This window comes from Taeniopygia guttata, chromosome 3 (genome assembly GCF_048771995.1).
Source record: "Taeniopygia guttata chromosome 3, bTaeGut7.mat, whole genome shotgun sequence".
In the NCBI taxonomy this organism is placed as follows: domain Eukaryota; kingdom Metazoa; phylum Chordata; class Aves; order Passeriformes; family Estrildidae; genus Taeniopygia; species Taeniopygia guttata.
Window position 1 is genome coordinate 38,351,260 of NC_133027.1, and position 26,226 is coordinate 38,377,485.

Consider the following 26,226-nt stretch of genomic DNA (forward strand, 5'->3'; position numbering starts at 1 on the left):
AAATAATTTAATACAATACACCTGTGACTTTGCTTATTTTCTAAAACCTCTTTTAAGTTATTATACCACTCCAAAGAGGGAATAAATATAGATGTATAAAAAAATATATATATAAAAGACAAATTATTTCCCTTCTTTACTACAATAATTTGATAATGTTTGTCAAAAAGAGAGAGGCAAAAGAAAACACACATTGGATAAAAGGCACATCTTCTGTAAATCAATTTCCCAGCTTAAGAGTTTAAGAAATTATTAAAATACTTTAATAAACTTTTATACCCGCATCAAGTGTGTCATTATTTTAACGATTTCCTCCATGGATGGTCGTTGTGAGGGATCCTTGGACCAACAACGGGTCATTAAACTCTCAATTGGTTTAGGTAAATTTTTGATCAGTGGTGGCCGAGTACCTGCAATTGAAATTAGAAAACACCCTTAAATTTCTTAAACAGACTCTAAAACAACAGAGTGTCTTCTCTCTCTCCAGTATTTTGCTAAGTAAATACAGGAAAAATAAAGGAAAATTAATTGTAATCTGGATGAACTGGCTTGTACTTCATTTTCTCTCAAAATTAAAAACTGACAAGAAAAGTTCCTTTGCACTACATAGCAGAAGTAAAAAAATATTTAAACTTTTCCCTCAGTGCAGGTTTGAATACATTCACTGATAGACCAAATACAGCATATTACAAAGGCTAATGAAATGTTACTTCTTTCTGAAGAATAAAGTTCTAGGCCAAGTAAGAAAGCAAGTAATAACAGTCTTTGGTTCCTAATGCTGTATTCACAAGAAAAAAAAAATCAAAACAAACAAACAGAAAAACCCCAAACAAACAAAAAAACCCCAAACCAGACAAACAGATAAACTCAAAAGACTCTATGTATTTTTGAAAGCTGATTTTACTCCTAAGAACATTCTGAAAAATTATCAGGCACTAGAACTACCAATTTTGTGTGACTTTTTCATGATCTATACTAATTTTTAATAACATTTTACTTCAACTATTGTATTCAGCTGGTTTTTGCTTCAAGATCCTCCTCTTACTACAATTTCAATGAGAACAACTAATGGACAATCAGTTGTGTTGGACATATGAGACACAGTGTTGGTTTGCAAAGGAAGCAGTAAGTATTTAAGAATCTATTAAACAGAATAAGTAATACATGAAGTAAGAATACCACAACAGTTTTAAGTGAGACGAAGTGTACTAAGACTTCTTTCTTGAGAAAAGAGAAAAACAAAATGGAAAAAAGATAAAGAAGATAAAATTTTAAAGCAAAAGTAGGTACAGATAGTGAATTTTAAAGTATACTCCCACACCTTATTGAGGCTTCCTAATTTAGTACTAGATTTACACTTAACTTTACAGTTAATGCTTTTATGCAAGGCACTTATAACTCCTAATCTCAATGTCCAGAGTCCTTGAAAAACTGGAGAATCTCTTTCTTCAATCAAAAATGGCATTTACAAACATATCTCTTTGTGCATTATTAAGACTCTAATAGTCATTGATTCTATCACTGTCTGCCCCATTCGCTTCTTTGAATAAGGATATGCCTGCGCTCACCTTATGCTTCTATCATTTACTACTGAAGCAATGACACTCAGGCAGAGTACCAGCATTCATTGCTTCTTTCTTAATTTTTTCTTCAAAAAGGTGGCGCTTGCTTTGATGTTGTCTCTCACAAATTGCAGAAACTCTCTGCAGACATTCACAGAACTACTTCACTATCAATACTTTATTACTTAAAAAATTGTTTTGCCATGGTACCTAAAAACACAGCAGTAAAAATGTTACACTTCTAGCATGAAGATACTACAGTCTACTGCACTGACCAATGGTTACACCACTGCTTTAAAGAAAACAGTCAATTTGAACACAAGCACGGTGTCCTTCTCATAGTCTAACCTCCTGAAAATCTGTTCTGCATAGTACCTAGCACAGTAGAGTGCTGCTCCATGAGTGCTTATACCTAGGCATAAAGGTAAAACCTTTCAAGCAGCAGAATAAAAAAAAACAAACTCCCAAAAACCACAGATGAAAAGCAAAAGTAACATTTTTAATGCCTAATGGTCCTTGAGGAGGTTTCATAGTTTCTAAGATTTCTAAACAAAGGTTAAGTTACTTGAAGTTACACATTTCTTGTAGATGTCCAATTAAAATCAAAAAGATAAAAGAAAGACAATGTAGCTAATAAAACCATCATTCCGCCAGGTAAGAGGTTTTCCTCAGATCACTTTTAAAATGGAGTGCTGTAATAATGAAGACATTACACTTTATCCTTCTGTGTTTATACACCAGTTACATGTAGCAAGCACTGTAGCAGCCAAGTAACTCAAAACCTACACTGACACAAAGTGGCAGTGTCTAACTGTTTAGCCTTAGTGACAAAAATGCATATTTAAGGAAGCCAAAATGGAAACACAAGTAATGTCAAGTTGTACAGTTAAGAGTATTTAGTAAATTTATAGGTCATATACACAACTTCAAATGCAATAAAGTAATTTCAACTCACCATTGTGAACGGCCCACATTATTCGGAAAGCTGGACCACCAATCTCATCAAAAGGTTTCCTACGGGTGATTACCTCCCAGAGAATAATACCCCAACTGAAAACATCACATTTTTCACTGTAATTGCTACCTGGAAGAAAGACAACAATATAATTTGACTCTTCTATGTAACACATAAAGATATACAGTTTGAGCAGATCATAGAATCAGATTGGAAAAGAGCTCCAAGATCACTGAATCCAACCTTTCACTAAACACCATAATGTCAACTAAACCATGGCACTGTCATGCTGAGTCACTTCTTCAGTGCTTCCAGGGATGGCAACTCCACCACTGCTCTGGGCAGCTTGCTCCAATAAATAAATAGCTTCACATACTTTCACTTCACGTTTATTTTGCTGAGAAAAAACATTTTTCTAAAGCTGGCTGATTCATGCTAACTGAAGTCTGAAATCACTTGACAGTATGACTGTTAAGAATGCCCCTCTCTCAGAATGAGTCCTTTTCATTTGGAGTAATCTCAAAATTATAAAATATATCACTTTTCTTATATAATATAAACTGCAATTTATTAGGTTTTTTAAATCTCTTGCATTCAGGGTTTAATTGATTATGCTTGCCTCCTCTAAATATTCTTCAATTCACTACTTCCAACCTTAGTCACAATATGCCAGCCAGTAACATCTGTCATATCTATTACTCTTAACAAATTACAGGTCTTCAGAAGAACTACTAAGTTACCACATGAACAAAACAGGAGAGTCCTCAATTCCTTACCATCTTATTTCCTCCTTGTTTATTATTCTTATTCTTTTTGTAATGGCATTACTTAATTTTAAGTCTTTGACCATAAGTTCAATATTTCTAAGACTCCTAAGGTGCTGCAGACAGGTTGATGGCATAGAATAATAAATGAAAATGTTCAGAGGCTACAAAGAGAGAATGTATGCTTTGTAACCATAATTCATGCAAATGTCAATAAGAAAAGTGGACGGCTAATGACATGAGAATAAATGTGTGAATATAAATTATAGGAGATTTGCTCACCTATCTTCAAACAAGGATTGAAACTGGAATATAGTGGCCAAGAGATGGTTTTTTTTTTGTTTATACCTGATCAGAAAGCATTATTCAGACGAATCATTTCAGTAACAGTGGAATTAAAGAAGTCTAGTTCTATATGAATACCCACCATATATCAATAGTTAAAACAGGCTCTGTCCATTACCTGTGAGCCAGCTTCCTCTGCCCCATGCCTCTGACAAACTGCATGGTAAACAGCCTGTTCTCTGGTCAGTTCTTACAGTCCAGACAATTTGCAAGGCAAACACAAGAAACAGGCTGCAGCATGAACCACAAGCCCTCTTTAAGTGAAGGCACTAATTTGGACTTTACAAAACTCTCTAAGAATGTGGATCTCAAAACCCCTTTACACCTGTATCAAAGTAGGTGAATGTGGCTAATGAGTTCAAAAGGTACAAAGAAAAGTCATCTTTATCAGTCAGCTTATTTTCAAAGATGCTGGGAAAATAAGTCATGTAAACAATGGCAGATCACTAAGGAAAGCAAAACAGCCTCATCTGTGCAGTCACAGAACTTCTGTAACACACAGTCTATAAAACTACAATAGTACCATTCCCCTATTTGAGCAATGGAATTCTACTTTGCAGCTGAGAAGTCTTGGACTAATTCTGAAAAGTGAGAGTCCAAAAGAAGTGAGAAAGTATTGTATTCTGTATTGTTTCCTTATTATCCCAAAGTAATTTAATTTTTTTAAAAATAGTTTCTTCTACTCGGAATTCTCATATTGGAATTGCTCTCTTTTACTTCATCCTTTAGGTGCCCTAAAGCCTTAGGTTTAAAATGGGGGAAAAACCTGTAATATTACAGTAACTAGTTCACTAAGCACCATGTTCTGCAACAGATGCTTTTCATGCGTTTATTGTTCTCACCTAGAAACCTTAGTACTAGAACAGCATCAAATTAATTAGCCTTTATTCCAGTGTTGAATTCTGATGCAGTAACACAAGCAAAGAAATTTTTAACCATTTTACCATTTACAGTGGTTATTTTTAGTAGTTAATGACTCTTTCAAGAGTAATTTGATATGCTGCATTGTAGAAGATGCATCATGCTAGATTCTCTCCTCGATACTTGTATTTTTATAATGATTTGTCTATTTATCAGTAAATGCTTCCAGTTAAAAGCATTTACTGAAAAACAAAGCAAAACAACTGTAAACTGAATGCTTCTTGCACTGTCCAACAATAACTGCAATAGAAGGTTTCTTTCTACCTTGCTGGATTCATACACTAGAAGAACTAGGATATGAACTGTAAATCCCTACTACAATATACCTATTTATAACCATTTTATATTAAGATTTTTCAACAAAAAAATCTATCTTTAACACTGATGGCTAAATTTTTTATTTCTAAAAGAAAAAAAACCTGCTCCTATTTATAGAATTTAATTTAGTAGCAATCAAGTGTTAAGAAAAGAAGCAGTCCTGGCTAAAAAAATAAAGGAAGTACCTGAATATAAAATGACATAATGGAAAATTTTCAGGCATCAGAGTGAAACAAATAATCCTTCAGTTAGTACTCTAAGCAATATGTGCAAAAAAATGGTACCCTCAGAATAAAAGTTCCAAAGGTGATGTCTGGGAGGAATCCTAAAACTGTATATGGACAGTTTCTGGAATAAGGACAGCAAAAACAAAAGAGGCCACCTGGATCCAGAATCTGGGAAATCACTGCTGCACATAGGCATTTGCCAAATATATCAAATCAAGAACACCTGCTTACTAAAGCAGGACGATGACTTTTCCAGACCATTGCTAAATTGCATTGATAATTAAGGTACAGACAGATTAAAAGATGTTTAATCTGCAATTTAATATCTATGAGTTTATTTCTTTGATAATCATGCAGCAATTATAGGTATCTAATTATCAAGTATCATCAGTCTTCCCCAATTATACTCCAAGAAATTGTTTTCTACTTAACCAAATTAACTGGTATTAACAAGATCCTCAGTATGCAGGAAAGAGGAAGTACATCAAATCTCTAGATTACACAAAAAGTAGATGAAGATGGCAGTTACAAGAAAGTGGGAGGTGAAAAAAGAAAGCAATTATGTTCAATTTAGAGACTCTAACAGGGAAATTCTAAAGTTAAAAGCTAATCAGAGTAGGGAGTGAAAGTAGTGACAGTGTATTTAATTGAAGAGAGTTTGAAACGATTTAAGAGTTTTAGAAATAGCAAAATTGTGAGGAAAGAGCCCTCTGGCTGTATTTTACTGACTTACAAAATAAGGAACTGCAGCTGTCTAAAGGTACTCCTTATGTAAATCTCAGCAATGACAAATAAAGGTTCTACATCTTCACATAATTAAATATCTAATAATAACATGAGAGAATTGGTTCAGTCCTGTTCTTCAAACCTCTGCACAATTATTTGACAATATACACTTGTAGAGATTTTAAGATGATGCTCTTATTCTTACACCACATTAATTCACAGTTGCATCCCTACAAAGAAAATTTAATATTAACACTGAATTTTTATTACCTTCAAAAACTTCAGGTGCCATCCAAGCAGCACTTCCTTTGTTGTTGGTCATGTGTGTTTGAATATCACAGGCTGTACCAAAGTCACAGATTTTTAGAACTGTCCCCCCAGCTACCAAGAGCAAACTGTCAAAGAAGAAAACGAATATTAAAATTGTAGAATATAGTAGTCTGATAAAAAAACTTTTTTTTTGTTTTTAAATCCCAACAACTATCATTCTAATATAGGTGAATATCTTAGGCTTTGTACTTCAGGTCTTTGTTTTATAATTTGGGAAATATGGAAGGTCATTTGTGTCTAATGTGAACATATTACATATTTTAAGGTAACCCAATGTACGCTGTAATTTATTAATATTTCTACATGCTAGATTGTAAATAAATATCTTTAGCCATAGTAAACCACTAAGCATACAGTGACAAAAGTAGACTTTCAGATGCCAAGGGCTGAAAACCAACAAGTGCTGTAACAATTTTACCAAAAGAAGAAGAATCAAGACTCCCATTAATGTCAGTCAGCATAGCTATTTATTTAAATGGAAGCACTTGAAGTTACATGTGAACAACTCTCTAAATCAACCCGGGGAATACAAAGAAGAACTGAAGATTTAAACTCTGGCTTCATGTTATAATTTTACCTGGTAATAACTGCAGATTACCACCAAAAATGGATGATTCTGCTGATCCTCAAATATCTGTTTCTATCTAATCTGTGGAGCCAGATCTGAAGCCATAAAATGAGCTGGATAACAAACTGACTGGGTAGGAAACTCTTAAGTTTTGTTTTGGTGGAAAGTGATGGGAGCTTCTGGCAGGGGTAGTGGAACAGGCAGAAGGAGAGGATAAAGGAGGATGGCCATGCGGTGAAAGAGCTCTAATGCAACAGATTAAATATGACATTAGAACCAACCAACCCCCCCCACAATGTTGTCTTCTGGAACACCACAACCATTCCAAAACTGGAACATTTTAACTGCCTCTGATTAGAAGCCCTATTCCTAATAAAATCGTCTTCCATGATGCAGGGCAGGAGCAGAGTATTTTTCCAGTTGAACAGAAAGTAACTGAATACAGTTAATTTTCTGTATCACAAACTGTTGTTCTGTAACTTAAGTTTCAAATGCACAGCTTTCATTTGGAATACAGTGCATCCAAAAGTTAGTACCAACTAAATGTATTTCCTTTAAATGCAATAAAATTATTATAAATTATCTTAAATACCAATTGTAAGAAAATATGAAAAATGAACTCTAAACCTACTTTGGTGGTTTTAGGTCTCTGTGAATTAGAGCCTTTGGTTTCATGCTGTGGAGATATGCCACTCCTTGAGAACACTGTAAACACCAACTCATGGCATGTGCAGCAGTATAATGAGGCAGAGGTTCAGCACCATGCAGCACTGCAAAACAAAGGCACAAACTAAAAAGAACTTTATTGCATATTACAACAGATACAATGGAGTTAACAAAATACCAGTCAGAAAGTTCTATGGAATAGAAGTAATCACCAACATCTCATTACTGCAACTAAATATACCCTTCTGCAGACTGTTTAAATAACAGAAATGTCAAAATATTTTCCATATTTTAGTACATTTTGCATAATCATTTATGTTAAAATTGAATATGAAAAGTGTTGCTTGTTCTCAGCTATCCCTGGTAAAATCTATGTTCAACAAATGCCCAGGGAATTTACAAATTAAGGAAGAACGATTTTAGATGTTCCACTGGAAAACCTTACATTACTTGTATAAAATATAAGAAACTGCTATCAAGAACAAACGAGTGAACTGAAAAGGGGTTTTAAAAGGCACACTCCCTTCTCCTTAAAATTATTTTAAGAATTTCAAAGACCCACATAACAGTTGGAAGAGACCTGTGGAAGTCCACCAAGCAGGTCAAGCAGGCCAGCTCCAGCCAGTTGCCCTGGACTGTATTGAGGTGGCTTCTCAACAGCTCCAAAAATGGAGGCATATTTATGAAACAACATGTAGTTTAGATGATGTTTGCCCTAATACTAGCACTTTAACTCCAGGAAGTTTAAATGATACTCACCATTGTAGAGAGAACCTCCTTCAGCATACTCCATAACAAGACACACCTTTGGGGGAAAGAGGACAAAAATTAGGCATATTTTCAATGCAGATGTAGAAAACATCTTCTGTAAACTGAAAGGGAAGTTCTTTGAGAGCAACTGCAAAGCTTCCATACCTAAGCTAATGGAAAATACATCAGTCAGTTTGAAATGCATATATTTACATGTAAGAAAAATCAGTTTTAAACTTAGTTCTCACTGTAAGTTAGAAAATAATGACCTCCCTCCTCCTCTTCAAACTTAAAAAGCAAATACTATCTTCCAACTGCAGTTCATTGTACTTTATTTTATTTGTTTAATGGCTTATGAAAAAAAATAGTTAAATACCACACCAGAAGAATTTCACTAGTACTAAGAAAAAAAAATGGATGCAGCACTATTTTAAGCAATTAAATACCCCATACAAGAATTAGCTAAGGATACATCTGTCCTGTCAGTAAAGTACCTTCTTTTCTGCTTAGAGAATTTGTGACACTGTTTGCAGCTGTGGCAGAAAGAAAGCAAATCCTGAAAATTACATGCATGAGGAGCTGATTTACAAGACACAATCACATCTTGACACTGCATTGCCTTTTGTATTGATTTGCAATTAATAGGATTATAGATATTAATGTAACTACATTATGAAATACACTAGATGCCATTTTGACAAACTGAAGTATAACTAGTGTTTAGAAGCAGATTTGGGGTGTTCTTGAAAGAACTTATTTTTTATAGGAGTAGAAACGGAAAGCAAATACCTGAAAATATCAACCAACCTACACATCTGCATATTTCCTTATTATAGCTAAAACACGAAAAATGTATAAAATAGATATTTTAATATAAAATACATGTTCTGTGCACTGATGCTTGCATATGTTAAGCTAGTTACCTTTTTTCATACTGACATAAGCTATAACTTACTGGGTTCAGACAGGCTCCATATAACTTGACAATATTGGGATGGTTTACCCGTGACAGTTGTCGAAGCTGCAATACAAATCACACAGTTTCAAACCATGGGAAAAAAGGCTAATGCTTTATTTTCATAACTATAAATAATACACCACAACCGCAAGTATACAGTTTTCTATTTCTGCATAACCCCAGATAGTGATTTTACAAATTACAAGACTTAATTCACTCTTTGAATTTTCATTTATGTAATCAGGTTTGTGTCAAACTGGATCTGTATTTTAAAAGAAAGTTTGACAAAATTATGTTTAAAGAAAGTATTTTTGTCAGGCTATAGTAAAGTCACTCAAGTCACAAGCACCGTGCAACAAAGAAGTCTATAGATTTGGTGCTCTTCCTGGAGCCTTTAACATAAAAATTGTCTGATTAAATAAAAAAAAATCAGAATCATACTGCCTGTTTTAACAATATAGAGGACAGAAGTTCTAATATCCCCAAGCCCACAATTCTATAAAATAATTTAATATTAAGATGACATAGTTCCAAAAACCTATTACTATTTGTACTGACAATTACATTATTTTGCATTGGTTTTTTTTACCATTACACAGTAGAAGCAAGCAAAAAAATTTTTTGCCCTGTACACAGACTGCTGAAGTAGTTTACGCTGTCTTCAGAGCAAACGCTATTTTTTTCTATATACTTGAGCAGATCTAAAAAATCAGAATGAATTGATGCTTGTACTGTGCAGGGTTTCCTGAATAGCAGCAATTACGGAAGCATTTCTGGGATTATCTACTCAGATCTCTTTTGAACACAAAAATCCCAAGAGACTGATTGGATTTACTCAGCATTAAACCAGACTCAGATTAATAACCTTAAAAACTTTTCATTGTAATGAACAACAGATAAATATTTACAGAAAGGCCTATTACAAGCATGCTTTTTTCAGCCCTTTAGTGTGTCACATTTTACTAGAGTTAGTTCTAAATTTGAGAGTTTTATTTTTAACACATTTTGTGTATCCTGAACATTCTAGTTTATAAATGAATTAATTATTAAGCAGCATGTCACAATATATGTCATTTAAATTAAACTTTTGATTCTAGAAAATATTATGTATCTTGGGAAGTTTATCAGGTATATCTGAATTACTCAAGACATTTTTAAATAAGACATTGAATGAAAAGAGTGATTGCCTTTAATGTAGCAATGTATTTGCATAGAAAAAAAAAATAAATCAAATTATTAGAACTGCTGAAAAAACTCAGAAACAGTTTCAAATATCAACCTGACTGTACTGGAGAACCAAGGCTTTGGTGGGTATTCCAGTTGCACCCTGACTTCTGACTGGGACATAATCTAAGAACGGTTATATCCCTAACTTGTGTGGCCTTGGCTCTCCCACAGTCTTGCCTTCCAGTTTTTATGAGAAGCAAACTAAAGGAGCTGCAATGTGCTTTGACAGGTCTCCTATTCTGCAAGACAAGGGTCAGGCCTGAACTGGGTGCTGCAGGCAGCATTTATCTTGTGATAAAGACATAGCTTTCAGTACACTAAATGAACCCATGAATTTCAGGAAACAAGCTCTACCAAACCCCGTATTTTCCATCAAACATACTGTACCTCTACAATGAAGGCTTTTCTTTCAGATTCACTTTCTATTTGTTTAATGGCTACATCTTTAGCTCGCCATTTTGCCTTGCAGACCACACCAAAGGCTCCTCTTCCAACAACCTAGAACAAAATATAAAACACTCGAGTTAAAACTTAAAATAGTGTAATTTGCTGTGCAGGACTTCACAAAGAGAAAAGAAATTTAATTTAGAAAACTGAAGATACACAGGCTCAGCTTTTGCAGTAGCAATTTAATAGTGTGCCATTAAAGCATAACTGGTCTTAGCTAAGCTTGCTCAAGAGATCATATAGAGAAGAATTGGAAAATGCACATACAAAAAATTCTATTACTAATGTGCAGTGATAGTATTTCGGAAAAGTATAATCTCAATTGTCTAGAACAAGATTTGCTCAGAAGAAAATTAAAAGGTATGAGACCGTAGCTTTGAAGAAGCTCTAAAACCACCATTATTTAGAGTAACTTTTTGGAACCAAACATAGAAATGAAAGCAGGATAGAAAGAAGGTCACTTTCAGTTACTGGTGAATTACACATGATATTTAATTGAAAATTCACTTGTTTTAATTGTTCCTCAGAGGAAAACTGGCAACATACAGGAATAATGACAAAACATGCACTTGAGATGCAAAATTGAAATTAAGGTGTTGCCAAAACAGTGACTGCAACTACTACAGGAAAGCACAGACATGTGTGTTGTTACTCATATGCTCAAAATAAAATGTTGAGGAGCAGCAAACCTAAGGCACACACAGGCACAGAAGGAAAAAGAGTTCCTCCAAATCCAAAAAATGCAAGGCAGGCAAGATGAGAAATAGGAAAGGGGAGGAGAAACAAGAGGCTGACTACCACTTATGTAATCCATTCTTGGGTTGGGTTCTTACTATGTGCTTTTCAAATAAATAGTGAAACTGATTTCCCCTGGGAATGGGATGGAAAAGGCTGAAGACGTGTAACTCAAGACCTGCTAAACTGTCACGTTGGATATGAGAAAGTCTGCAATCAAGGCCTCAGTCTGAAGAGATGAAAAATATAAATTAAAAAAGCCCTATCAAGATCTTGCATTAAGAAAGATCAAAAAAGGAAACGATGCTTAATATTTCTTAGAAGCTTTATGTGGATATAAGAGACAGCTGCCCTTGACAGCCATGGTGATAGATGGCACTTTCTTCTTCTGATTTCCTTATTACTACAAGAAATATTTTCTCTTCTACATTACAGCATGCACTTAGCCTTTCAGGAGTTCCTGCCATCTCATCTTTAGCTTCAAAACAGTGGTTCACAGACTGAGCCTGTGGTAAGATATGTACAGAACATGCCCAAGGTTGTACAGGTTCTGTTCTTTAACAGAGAACATTAACATGTGCCAAAGTGCCTGGCACTTTGTGTTGCCTTGTTACATCTTGTCCTGACGTATCACACGCTAACTATCTTCTTGCATTCCACAAGTGAGGTTGGAAACACCAAGCCATGAATGATAGACGAGCAGCCTACAAAAATAGTACATATAAACAAATCGGAAACAATGAGTCACTGGAAGATATAAAAGTCCTGAACAGCCTTCCTTTTTCTCTCTCAAACCACGTTTTGAATAAAATTGCCCATTTTCTTGGGGTCGGCAGGCCCCCCACCTTCTACTGCCGCAAAAGTTGTCCATTACAAAGCCCCTACCCACTTTGCACAGCACATGACCAGACCTACAGAATACGGAAAATCTCATCAAGTTGGTGTGCGTGCCATAAGTCTGCATTTTGCAGAAATGGTGATCATTGAGCACATAAAAATCGATTGTGCAAGCACCTGGGAGACACTAAGGACAGTCAATGAGAGAAGGATGCCACAGAGCAGCTTGTGAAGGATGAAGTGTATCGGCAGCAGCAATACAGTTAGTTCCACATCTGCTGCTCCTCTATGCTGGGAAGGAATCCAAACAGGGTTACCCAAGTGAGTGAGTAACCTCCTTTTCCCCTCCACTTAGGGAAAAGGAGACTGGCATATAATGAATTCTCCTAGCTGGGTAGAATTGGCCTTACAGTACAAGACTCTGTGAGACACCTTTTAGAAGGTTCCTTTTTAATATACTTTTTCTCATACTCTTTCACAGTTTTCAACTACAACTCTTGTTATGTTTAATCTGGTGACAGAAACAAAAAGAGTGATTTGAAAACAGTGTATATACATCAGTTAAAAGATTGGTCTCAAAATTTAATGAAGTAATTTGACTTTCTTTTTTTTAACTTAGCCTGAATCACTTACAATAGTTTGTGATTAGTCAGGCTTACTTTATTTTCTGGCTAGTTGTATCTTTCCCTGCTGAAAAGACTTCTATGCGTACATATGTACAAATAGACTATATGTATTATGTACATGATTTTAATATTAGCTCTATGCAATATATACTACATATATTTTTATACATTTATATTTTATATACATTAATTATATTTATTTTTCAGATGCATAACAAAAAAAAGTAAGCCCATGCATCTATTCCATTTGATTCCACATGGTTAAATTCAGCTCATAAGTCTATACAAATGCGTACCGTTCCCCTGCAGATAAATCCATGACTATTTGCAAGTTTCATCCTGAGAACTGGTATATGTATTTCCAGTTCATATATTAATGAAATCTTTGTTTTTCAATACTGTTGTATTTTTTAACAATGTTTTTACTGAATGAAGAAATTTACAGAAACAAGTATACTGCCCAATGTAATGTTCAACATTGAGCCGTGAATGTCACAGTATTTGGGTTTTAGCTGAAAAATTGAATAAATTCCAAGAATTAGATGAACTTTAGGAAGTTCCACTGATGACTGGGAAAAAATAATAAAAAAATAAAATCAGTGTTAAGCACCAAGAGGAAGAGTTTACCAAGGCAATCTAAATATTAATTACATAATAGAAAGCTGAGAGACCATCAGGTATGTACATTTTATTGCTGGTGAAAATAACTTGATAAAGGATTATGCAGTAAAGGTTTCATAACACTTTACCAGTGACTTGGTGCCTGCTTGCAGAAGGTTGAACTTGAGAAGAGGACATGAATGCAGTGAATATTTACCTAGGATACAGGGAAAACAGAAGAGCCGATCTGTCATTAAAGCAGTTCAGGCTTTTGGATGGCACATGAAAGGAACAGCCATCAGAAACAATGATGGATCCAATACAAATTCAGGTTTCCCATATGTGAAAACTCAGTGTGTTTTTCCTATATAATCTGGAAAAAGTACCTTACTCATAGCAAAAACCCCTCTATAATTGACAGACTGCAGCTTGTGGTGGAGTCCATTTACATATAATTTTCTTCCTTTATATTTATTCTTTAAAGAGTAAGTCTTAGGTATTGTCAGAACGGTTTAAACACTGTGGTTTCCTTCAGCACCTCGTGCTGGAACTAAGTAACTTAATATCACAGGAGGGAGGCACTGCTTGAACTTTAGTTTCTTCATGCTCATTCCTTCTTGTCCCCTGCTGTTGGTGCCACACCATGTGTTTGGGCAATAGCACATATTTGGAATTATATGAAGCACAGTTAATGGAATTATTGACACAACAAATCAATAAACAGCAGTTGATCTGTAGCACTGTGTATATTTAGAAGATGATCTAAAAATAAACACATTCTTTTGATAAAAGATTTTGTTCCTTTAAATATCTTCTGGGAGAAAAAAGGAAGATATAGGGTAGATGAGACATTCAGAAATAGAGTAAGAACAAGTCTGCTTCTACCTTTCCCACAGAAGAGAATTAAGTTAGTCAAAAACCACTTGGTACATGACACAAAACCACTTTAAACTGGAAGTAATACTTAAAGAGATTCAAAGATTGAAAAGTGTATTAAAATTTATTATTCTACCTGTAAAATACATACCAGTAAAAAGTTACATTTTACTGTGTGTCAAAGTGACATGGTGAAGGACAGTGCCACTTGCATGTTTTCCAGATAATGTATTTAGAGTCTTATTTAAAGAATATGAACCACACAAGAACCCTGGAACAAGCATTACCTCTGTCTCTGTGTACAAATAGTATCAAATGCAGTACATAAACAAAGATACATGATACTTACTTGTAAGTATGTAGACTATACTGACTGGTAAGTTATGTAGACTAGAAATCATGCAGGAAATAGAAACTGCAGATATGTTAAGAACTTAAGGATGTATTTTGTCCTAAGGGATGTGACCAAAAATTTCCCCTCCCCCAGTAAAACAAGAAAAATGCATCTCTATTTATCCTGATGCACCATAATACCCTAACAAATGTCAAAACTTTGGAAGAATTAATTTCAACTTTGCATTAACTCCACAAGTTTGCTATTAACTCAAAAACATAAAAATGCAAAGTTTTTCTCTCTGTCCATAAAGGTAAGGTAAGGTAGTTCTGTAAGGTAGTTCCATGTAAGGTAGTTCCATGTAAGGTAGTTCTGCATGCTGGATACCTAGTGCTTTTCTTTCTAAAAAAAACTTGCTAGATATATAAGACAGCAATAAAATATAATAGCTCCCTGGTTACCAGACCTAGTATTCTTTAGAGAACTGACTTCATAATTTGCAGTATCTACTGCATGACATGCTCATTTACAATTTTGGGAAGCAAGACAAGCAGTTACAAAAATCTAGCAACTGAAACCCAACAAAACCCGTGCTTCCAAAATGACAACAGGCTTTAAGTTATCTTTAATATCTACATTGCTTCGTTTACTGGTATATTTCCTAATGAAATGGGATGTATGCAAACTGAATGTTTGGCTCTCTCAAGCTTCAGACACTACACTAGACAGAGTGGAAAAAAGAAGTTCTATAATGTGCTCTAAAAAACACAAAAAAGAATCATATTTTAAAATTCAGTTGTTTCTACTTTCTCTGTCTACCCGAGCTCCAGCAGTAACAACAAAGTACACTAATATTTTCAGCTTTCCACATATGTGAAATGTATAGCACATGCAGCATAAATTAGGAAAAAAAAGTGCCAAAAGAAGTAATGAACAACAGTTTAGAGCTTCTAAAATTATATTCCTACACTTTCTATCATTCATTCAACCAGCATCAAATTCCAGCTTTGGTTCCTCTGTGTGTGCTATGCTTTATTAAGTAGGTTGAAGCAAATTGGCCTTGTGCCACAAATGACTGTGGCCAATACCCTGGCAGCACTTTTAGGAAGGAGTTCAGATCTATCTGCCAATTCTTACAGCTATGTTCTTTGACTGGTTAAGTTTATTTGTACTAGTATCAGCACAACTCTAAATGTTGCTTTTCCTTTCTGGGATTCATACAGCAATGAAGAAACCTCCAAATCCTCTCTACTTCCCCACCCCCAAAACCCCTGGAAGCAATCCTACTAATTTGAAGTAGACTAAGTCATTTAGTTTAGATTTAGTTTCCAAGTTTGAACTTATAATTATGCAAAACACTGTAGGAAAAAATATTTCTTCCTGAAAGAAACTGATTATTAAAATCAAGTTAGATTCTTAATAAATATAGGCAAGCTCTTCTTCACAAACTCATACAGTTGGCCCCTAGATAGGGTTTTTCATCTGTCAGAGCTGTATAACACTGTACAGTTTTCATTCAGTGGCTTGTCTATCTGAATTTAGTTCTGTTTAAGAACTAATTCTCTTTTCAGCTTCTTTAGAACATGTTTATCAAGAATCAAAGTATCATCATATATATTCCTGAAATTATAGAATCATAGAATGGTTTGGGTTGGAAGGGACCTCAAACATCATCTAGTTCCAGCCCCTCGTCATGGGCAGGGACACCTTCCACTAGACCAGGTTACTCAGAACCCCATACAGCCTGCTCTTGAAAACTGTATTTCCAGAAGTTCTTCCTTTGCTCTGAACATGCAACCAACCCTCCCTGCATTTTGATAGCTAAAGTCATTCCAAGAAATGCATGCATCTCAAAGATAACAAGTTATACTTTCATTCTGGCTTAACGCATATTGAAAAGCTTTTATGCACTGATAGTTTTATACATCTGTCTCAAGAACTGAACTAATTTTAATTAACAGCAATTTAAAAACATTAACAAAACAACTGTCTGGTGCTCTACTATGAATTAATTTGTTCTGTTAGAGCAACCCAGAGAGTGAATTATTGTTTTAGAAACAAGATGTTGAATTATGAGGCACTCGGGGTGCAGGACTCTAACATGAGCTCTCTGGGCTGGCACTGTCTAAAATTACTGGTCTTTGGAAAAAAAAAACAAACCAGGAAACAAACTAGTATTCTGCAACCAGTAAAATACCGTTAACAGTCCACTGGGTGGAACAAATAAGGGACATGTGAAACTTGCTCTGTTGTTTTAGTTTTTTCCTTAGGAAAGGTATTAGATATAGAACTCTATTATTATCTCATAAATATGGATCTTGCTTTCATCACTGGAACAGGAAGACCTGTGAGGCTTCTTTCCCATGTATTCTTTATTAAGTGAAGTATGAGTCTCTTTTACAGGACACAAACTGATTCACTGAATGTATCTGCATGTGTAGAAATGATTGTCAAGTGTCACATTAAGATTTTAACTAGCTAATTAGCTACCTTCTAACTCACTGCACAGTAAATTTCTTCCACATGGATTAGGTGTTGCATAACTTCTGCTATAAATTCACACCCCAGCGTGACACTTCTGCTATTTTCTTATATAAATGAATGAAGAGAATCTTCTATTGTGTAACTAAACTACATTTAAGTAGTTATTTGAATTAATTCAGAAATGACTTTAGAGTAAAATCAGAGAAAATCTGGCATATGTTTGCATCATGTACTTATTTTTTGCCTTTGTTTTTGAATATCCAGATTTGCACCTTGAAGTCTTACTGAAAAAGGCTGAGAAATCTGACTGAATTCAAATGGATTTCTTACTACCACCCTTGGTCCTTGAGAACCAATCTTTCTGTACTCATGTCAGATATCAGGTAACACTGTTCAGATCTCAAATCACATCAGGTTCTTCTCCAAATTTATTCCAATTTTTCAGATTGGTATTCTACAAGTGGGGATGATCCCCCACGACACAGAAACAATGGAGGCAGTAACAGCTCCATGTTCAACAGCAGCTCACACAAATCTGCTTTACCTTGTAATTGACATAATCAGACACTGCAGCTCACTAACTTTTTGAAAGTTAACTATATAAAGGGGAGTAAAACCCAGTTGCCTACTGTATTGCTCATTCTCTTGCCTCTCAACTGCTTTACTCCAGAATTGGAAGGAACAAATGTAGTTCTCGGCACATTACTCAGTTAATGAAATCAATCAACTATTTCAAAAATATCTAAGATAGGTGGATATATTATAAATTGCATCCCTGGGACCCTAAGTAAATTTTCTAAAAAAAAAAAAAAAAAAACCAAACTTATAAAGTTTACCTCTTCATCTCAAAAGAAGATGTTACCTTAATTCTCTTAGAATTAACTACTGCCCAAACAGATTGTTGAAAATAAACTTCACTGTAAACTGCAATATACCAGTAGAGCATTAAACAACAGTTTCCAAATAATTTACATTTCAGACCATCCAAAAGTAACTTGCAACTATGAAAATATGGGATTACTTTTTTAACTTGTCTCCATCAGGCAGTGACTGGGCAGGGTTGCAATATTCATGACCAGACATGTACCTTTGGCTGTGCAATCCAAGCATACATACATCATGTGATGAAGAGGTCTACGTTTTGGTCATATATGGGACTGTTACCCAGATACCTGGTGGAGGAAAGTCTGTGGAATTTTCAGGAAAGAGTGGCAGGGAGTAGGCTGCCAGAACAATTAAAAACCAAAGTCTGTTGCTTAGATGTGGAAACTCCCCTGGGAAGAAACAAGTGGAGTGTTGTTCTGGATTTAAATATGAGACTTTAAAACAAGGCTATTAGGCTTTTTATTGTTGACTTGATTTCACTTATATTAGATTTTAATTTTTCAGTTTCTAATGATTTGTCTATCCAATGCTAAAAACTTAACAAGGCCATTTTCATAATCGAACACATGCATAGAAAAATAGAGAGCACTTCTGTTGAACTAAATTTTGTGTTGTTTTCCCAGTTTTAGTTTTGAAGATGCTCCTGCTGTGTCACATTGATTTTGATTTGACTCCCAACTCCTTCATAATAATTGTCTCTATGGTTTACTTCATTTTAAGCACTTGAAATAACAAAAAGGCATTATGATGGTGGAGATATGTTTCACTGGCGGGAATTAACACTACAGTTGGTCATGTGCACAGTAGCTAAAGCAAAATATGTTATATTCTTGTTTTTATCTTAGTAGAGTTCAGACAAACCTAAATGAAAGTGTACTTATAGATTTCACATTTATTAGCAAGGTCTCTGGGCCTGCAAGTATTCCAGAACTTCAACATCTATTAATAAACCAGTGGCAGAGTGGGACTGCTATCTGCTGACAAGACAGCCTTGATAATACAACAGCAAAGCTATGATTATAAAAGCAGTTGAGTTTCCAGTGTAGATCTCTTAACACTCCATTTTGAAACATTTGAAGTTTGCCAAGCATAAATATGACAATTTTGAGACATTACAGCCACTTAAAATCCTTGAAAACCTCTGAGCCTAAAGTGAGAGCACAGAAAATTCTCAGCAAGGATGTGTGTTTTGTTGTGACTACAAAGTTGACTGTTTGTGCTGAAACTGCATCATGAGTAAGAGGTCAACACCCACAGCTCAAAAAAGCAAGACCTAAGTATGATTTCCAATCCATCTGTTTTCTTGTAAAGTAGGTCTTATTTCTTCCTCTGTGCAATGACATTTGACTGTGTTCAACACTAGGGTATTCCCATTGTCTATAAGAACTTCTGGGAGCACAGGTACACTCAAAATGATATGCCAGCAGTAACAAGATTTTTTTATGGAGACAACACTATCAAAGTTCTCTTCTCTTGCTTATATCACATGAGTTTTGTATCTCTACGAAGATACCGTGTTGAGAATAACAAAACAACTGCATTAAACAAATTTCTACTTAGGCATTGTCTCTAGATACATTTTTGTACTGACAATCCTGTTTCTGCCAGTACCAGGCACATGTGTGGGACACAGTCAAGCTCTGAGCACTAAACCTTAGAATACTAAACTCTAGTTACACCAGTTACACACTATGCAGCTCCATGTTTCCTACATGTAAAACAGCAATACAATCTTCGCTAACAACCTCCCCAAGGGTGTTGTGAGGATTAAAGATTTGTATAGCACTTTTTTAATTCAAAGGGCTATGTCTAACACAGCAGATGTGACACTCACTTCCGTGAGCCATCACTGGGCACCTTTTTACAATGGATAACCAGCTTAAACTTTCTTCATTGGGTGAGAAATGTTATTTCTCCCAAAACAGGCGATTCGATCCCCAGCTATTACTAAGGGTTACAAAAACAACAAAAATGCCTTCACTTCAGAATAGTTAAATGCATACAGGCAGGCAGAACAACTAGACTTACAAAAAACAAAAGTCTTTATGGTTGCCAAATTCACAGAAAAAGATAAAGGCAATATTTTGAAATATATTGTCTTTGAAAATTCCCAGTGCCTGCTATGGTGAAAGCCAAAGTTATCACAACACTGCCTGAATACAGCAGAAGGTGCCCTGGTGCCCCATGGTAGATTTTAAGGTCCCTGAATTATCCTCAGGAGACCCAAGCCCAGTAGGATAAACAAACCAGTATCTAGCAAACTACTCTAAAAACCTGAGACACAGGTTGTCATACCTATAAAAGCTACTACACAAAACTCCACTTCCACACAAACTTTTTAAGGAAAACAGGGTAATTATCTCTTAAAGAGAAAAATGTTAATCTACAAAAAAAAGCACAGGGACTGTTTCAGCAGTCCAGACTCTACAAGCTGGCCTCATCAAATTCGTTATAGATCTACCTGAAGAGACTTTATTCCTGTAGAGAATTTAGCAGGTGACAGGAAAAAACAGCAGAAATATTTTAGTGTAATTCTGAGAGTCAAACAACACTGTAGTATATAGAGACTACTGAGCCTGTTATCAAAGCATACGAGGGACCCTAGATCACACCCACCCTACTTTCACATGAACCCCAGACAGATGAAAGGTACACCTGAAATAATTTCACTATGTGAATTTCACAGAAGAAAAACTTCCAACTTTGTTATAAAATTACTGAATGTCACTTCCTTAAATATCCATGAGTGCAAAATAACTAGCCCATGTTAAGAAAAAAACCCCTGTTTATCCTAACAGCTCACAAAGCTGTAAATTTAGCAAATAATTAAGAGCAGCATGATTGTTATATACACAATGGCTCAGTTTGGTGGCAGAAGGTGAAAGCAGGGCCATAGAGAAATAGAGATCTAAAAGAAACATTAGAGTTAACAGTTCCCTCTTGACAACTATGCTTGCCACCCATACTAAAGTGGGTGGCAAAATGGGAGGCGAAACTTTAAAGTCCTGAATAAATCTATCCCGTTTAAACAAAACTCCACAGTAAGGCATCCAGCAGCAGGGCCGGCAGAAGCAAGCTGGCACCTCCGCTCTCAGCCAGACTGCTTTGTCCGCTGGTGCCAGCCGCTGTAGCATCCACAGGAGCGGAGAACCCCCGGACAGGTACACTGGGAGGGGTCTGGCATCCATCCCGGTGCACCCGCGAAGCCCCCGCGGACCCTCTCGCAGCCGAGGGCCGGCGCCAGGGAGGGGAACCCCGGGAGAGCTCGGGGTCTGCGTGGCGGGGGCCAGGCTGGCCGCGCCCGGGGAGCGAGGGGGACGGCGGGACCCTCACTCACCTCTTCCACCTCGATCTCTTTGTAGTCGATTTCTTCGAAGTTGAGGACCGGGGGGGTTTCAATCATTTCAGCGGAGGCGGCAGCAGACATGCCTCCTCTTTCACCGCAGGGAGGAGAGGGGGCCGGGGCTACGCGAGGGTCCGGCACCAGGCAGCCGAGGGCCGGAGCCGGGGCTACGCGGGGCTCGGCGGCGGTTCCTGGCGCAGGTCGGGGCGGGCCTGGCCGAGGCGCCGCCGGGGCCGCATCCGCGGCGGCCTCGGGCCTCACTGGCGGCGGGCACAGGCCCCGGCGCCGCCGCTGCGCATCCCGAGCCCTCCCGCACCCCCGCGGGGCGCCGCGCCGACTGCCCTAGGCCGCGGCCTCTGAGCAGCTCGGGACCGCCGCGGCCGCGCGTCCCCGGGTGAGAGAAGGCGGCGCCCCCGGGGCCGCAGCCGCGCTCCTCCGCCAGCCCCGGCGGCGGCAGCGGGAGAGGGGCCGCGGCGGGGGTGGGGGAGCCGCTCAGAGCCGCGCCGCGGCCGCCGCCGCTGACATCAGAGCCGCTTCCTGCTGCCCCGGCCGAGGAGGGAGGGACGGAGTGAAAGAGTGAGGAAGGGAGGGAGGGAGCGCCAGGCGGGGGCGGGCGGGAAGCGCCGGCAGCAGCGGCCTCTCGGGCGGCCGCGGAGGGGCCACGGCCTGGCGGCACCGCCCCGCCCCGCCCCGCCCCGCCGCCGCCAGGGGGAGCAGCCGCGGTCCCGGGCCGGCCCCGCTTCCTGTTCCTGCTGCCGGCCCCGGCCGCGCCTCCCACCCGGGCCGGAGGATCGAGCCCGGCGGGTCCGAGCAGCTGCCAGGCACGGCCCCATCCCGGGCTGCGTGTTACCGCCGTGCGAGTGCGGGGCCTTTTCCCTACGTACATGTGCACATGCCTTTTTCCTGTGTATGTGCCTGTATTTCTCCAGGGCAGCAGGTGTTGTACGGGGTCTTGGGACGAGGGCAGGCCTTGTGCTCTTCAGCGGTGCTTTCTCAGGGGAAACCTGTGTGTAGGAGGGTAGCTGAGGAGTGGGGGGTAATGGAGCGGTTGGTGTAAACAGATAGTACTAATGGGAGAGGGAATGAACGTACACCTTAACCACTCCCTCTCCAAGGGAGTCTTGTCCCGCTCTTTGCCGGGGCTGTATCCTGCTCCTGCTTTTGGCTGGAGCACCCACCCCATTAGTGTTTCGGTGGTAAGTGTCTGAGACTGACGCTTCAGGGCAGTCCATGGTGTGAAATCAGTGATGAGATGAGTGAATAGAGCTGCTGTGTTCCCCTGAAACAGCTGTGCTTCATTTTTATATGTTTAGCCTTCAGGCTATATATAAAAAGTTATGTTATTGTACAATACTATTAATAGTATGTAATTTTAGTAGATCTAGTAAGCTTTCATAGACCTTCCACTGCTAGCATGCTAGCGAATGTCTGTACCTCACAAGGAAGTCTCAAAAATGTGGAGAGATCTGGTTTACAGAGCTAGCCTGAGAAAGTCACTTAAACAGTTAACTAGGAAAAAAAAAATCAAGGATGAATATGGGAAGTGACCTAATCTTATGGTGGCTCAGCTGTTGTTAAAAAGCCAAAGTGAAAGTACCTCTATCAGAGCTGCTGCACTTTGTGGCAGGTTGCCATTATGGGTTGTTTGCTCCCTCCCCTCTTGTGTTTTTCTGTCAGCTTTTGTAATTTGCACAGGATTTTCAGATGTACACCAGTCCAGAAATCCCAGCCAAGCAGTCACAGTACATGTTGACTCTGTGGCATGCAAGATGAAACTCGTATGCAGGGCTGGTTGGGTTGATGCAATTACATTACCCAAGCAATCTGCATGTACATGGGGAGCAGACTCATATGCTGACTGTGCTGAGTTTCTGCTGTTCCTTTTTGATTTTCTGATATGGTTTGGTGTAGAAAGATCTAAAGAATCTTCTGTTAGTCCAAGTACCACAAAATCTGGAAGGAGATATCAGCAGATATTAAAATCTGAAGCAGATATTAGACCTGCTTCATCCAGCAGTGGGGTTATTCAGAACCCCCGCTTTTTCAGGTTGTTTATAGATTTGGATGTTCACACAGACCCTGGCACCACCTTATACCCAGTAAAGCATTTGATTTTCATTTTTTCAAAAGCCACTATTAGTGCATGTCTTGGTCATGCTGTGACACAGTAATAAAGAGCCATGTTTATACCACGACTTCACAACTTATAGGAAAGTGTATCACTTGCGTAAGCAGCTGCTGCTGTCTCAGCTGCTGGAGTATGCAATATATTGATTATCGGAAGATGAAGAAAATGGATTTCTGAGGGATTGAGAAAATTGCAAGTTCAGTAACAACCAGACTTTTCAGTCTGGTTCATACTGGCTTCATACTGCTGGATGAATTGCTTCAGTTCTTTAAACACTTGTAGATCAAGACAAGGAACACCTGAAGTCAACTGAAACCAAGGAAAATGCATGAATGAAAAGAAAGGAAGGTGTGAACATACTTAGTTGTAGTCATGAACATGCTTTCAGGCCAAAACCTTAACGTTTTATTTATTTTTTGGGCACATATGCATTGGGAAAGGTGAACTACATCAGTACCTTTTAGAAAGATGGCCAAGTGGGTGGTTGTGCTTTAGGGGTTGGCAGTTGGTGATCTCTGGTAAATGTAACTGAATATTTGGTTTTTTGTTATGTTTCACAGACCTCTCTTGAGGGTATGTATCAAGCAAATGGCAGTTGCAGTCTTCTATTTTTCTGTGGAGAGATTTTTCTGTTACCTTTGTTATATTTTGTTGATGGGTATTAAGACAGCAGAAGAGAGCATTCCAATTATAGTTGCTTGTAAGGTTCATTTCCTTTCAGAAATTGATGTGGAAATATGTATCTCAAAAATAATGAGCTCTTTCTTTGTGAAGGCAGAATCATCATCATTATCAAAATGTCACTGCTGTGAAGATCAGGAGGGGTTTTAAGGATGTGGTAATTTTGATATTACTTGTTTTTTTCTTCCTTCCTGACTGACACAATCTTAATTAGTTACAATTAGCTGTTTTGTGGACTGAGTATTGGTTGTACAGCCCCAAAATATTTATTCAACAAATACAGGAGAAAAAGGAAAAGAAAAGCTATACCTGTTGTGCTTATCTTGGACAAAAACTGCTCTTGTGTTTTGGAGAAAAACCTGGAACCTGGGAAATCCACATTCTGGGTCTCAGTAGCCTCTCTCTAACATTGGAAAGTAGTTACACTGCCTGGTGGGTCACTTGAAGATTGTTGGAAACATCGGGGTACCATAGCCAGAGTGTGCACAAACACTCAAAACTGAGACAGCTGCTGTGGAGCTCTTTGTCACACCTGTCCTAGAGTGTAGGGCTCTGTTTTTTCAGAAGAGACAGCAATAAGTCTGATGCAAAATATAAGCAAAGTCTACCTGGACAGCTTAACAGACCTGAGGTTTAGCCCTAATATCTGCAGATCCTAATGAAAATTTATCCAATATAATATGGAATTGTACACCTTAGAATTTGGACACATTTTCATGAATACAGACAAAAGCACAGATACATTATCCTGGCTACCCTTCGTCTACCTCCGTTAAAATTACTCTGACAATTTTTAAAGAGGGGTGAAGAAGCATTATTTTCCACTAACTTAATTTAGAAAAAAGCTAAGTGATTTCTTCTTTCAAAAGACTTTAACTTGTGTTGTATTTTTAGTATATGCATTTTTTTTAAGTGGTTAAAATGTTTCACTTTAGGTGATTGAAGGCTGAAACAAGAAAACAGTGAAACATATTGGATGGTATCTACAACTGGAATGCCTACAACAAGAAAGGTTCCCTTCTAGATTAAGCACAGGAATGTTAAGTCTGACTCTATTTTGTCCCTGTTAAATATTGTCTTGTAAATATGAAGTTACGTTATTTCAGTTTGTGGGAACCCTTTGTGATTAAAGAGCATATCTCCATAGTAGTATGGAGAACACTATGAAACATGTGCCCCACAAATTCATATCCCAGCTAGGAGGCATCCAAGAGGAGCCCACTGCTTGTTCCAATGCAGGTACAGTGGAAATACCTCATGAAGACAAATCACTGTGACTATATTGAGAGATTTCTGTTTCTCTGCATGGCCGAGTTGTTGCCTAATCCACTCTTCTCATGCAACTCCTTTGGTTTGTACATTAATATTTCCCAAGAGCAGGTTGCAATATTGTGTGTGATTCCACTTTGAATCTCAATGATTTCTTCAATTATGTCCTGCATTAATGGTTTGCAAAGTCTTGGGAAACAGCACAAAGGTGTCTTCTGCCAAATACATTGAGATAGCATGCCCAGCATGCTTCATGTATTTTTATTGCTTCTTTTGCATGCTGGGAAGACTTTCCCACACTATGTAAAATCTCCTAAACAGCTATTAATTCCTTCAGTGGGGGTGTTCCTTATTATTTGTGATAAAACGCATATATTAAAAATACCCTTAAAAAGGCCTTGCAAAATAAATGCGTGAGCTCCTTTGCTAAATAGGAAGCTCAGTTGTATGCAAGGAATTGTATTCACTTTAGTAAAAGGAAAAGTTCTATTGTATGAGTATTACAGAAACTCAAATGATCACATTTGTTTCTGAACCTTATTTTGCCTCTTAGTCTGAGATGTGTTAGATCTCCCAGAGTTTTCTAGTAGTCTAAACCACCAAGAGAGCCAGGAAAGTCAAATAATGCAGCCACTGTGCAGTAAGGGCAAAGTAAAGGTGAGAG

The 26,226-nt window shown here is 37.7% G+C and overlaps 1 protein-coding gene across 11 annotated transcripts in view; it reads right to left on the bottom strand.

The window, feature by feature from the left end:
* The window catches only part of MAP3K7 (mitogen-activated protein kinase kinase kinase 7), a 47,101-nt gene extending 25,490 nt beyond the window's left edge, over positions 1-21,611 (bottom strand). For all 11 annotated transcript variants that reach the window (XM_030267601.4, XM_030267599.4, XM_030267598.4 and 8 more), the window contains exons 1-8: positions 21,479-21,611; positions 10,705-10,815; positions 9,088-9,153; positions 8,142-8,187; positions 7,348-7,486; positions 6,089-6,213; positions 2,518-2,646; positions 280-410 (exon numbers count right to left, since the gene is read on the bottom strand). In XM_030267601.4, the coding sequence (XP_030123461.1) occupies positions 280-410; positions 2,518-2,646; positions 6,089-6,213; positions 7,348-7,486; positions 8,142-8,187; positions 9,088-9,153; positions 10,705-10,815; positions 21,479-21,568 (837 nt within the window). In that variant the 5' untranslated portion in view covers positions 21,569-21,611. The remainder of the gene's footprint in view (positions 1-279; positions 411-2,517; positions 2,647-6,088; positions 6,214-7,347; positions 7,487-8,141; positions 8,188-9,087; positions 9,154-10,704; positions 10,816-21,478) is intronic.
* Between the last annotated feature and the right edge of the window lie 4,615 nt (positions 21,612-26,226).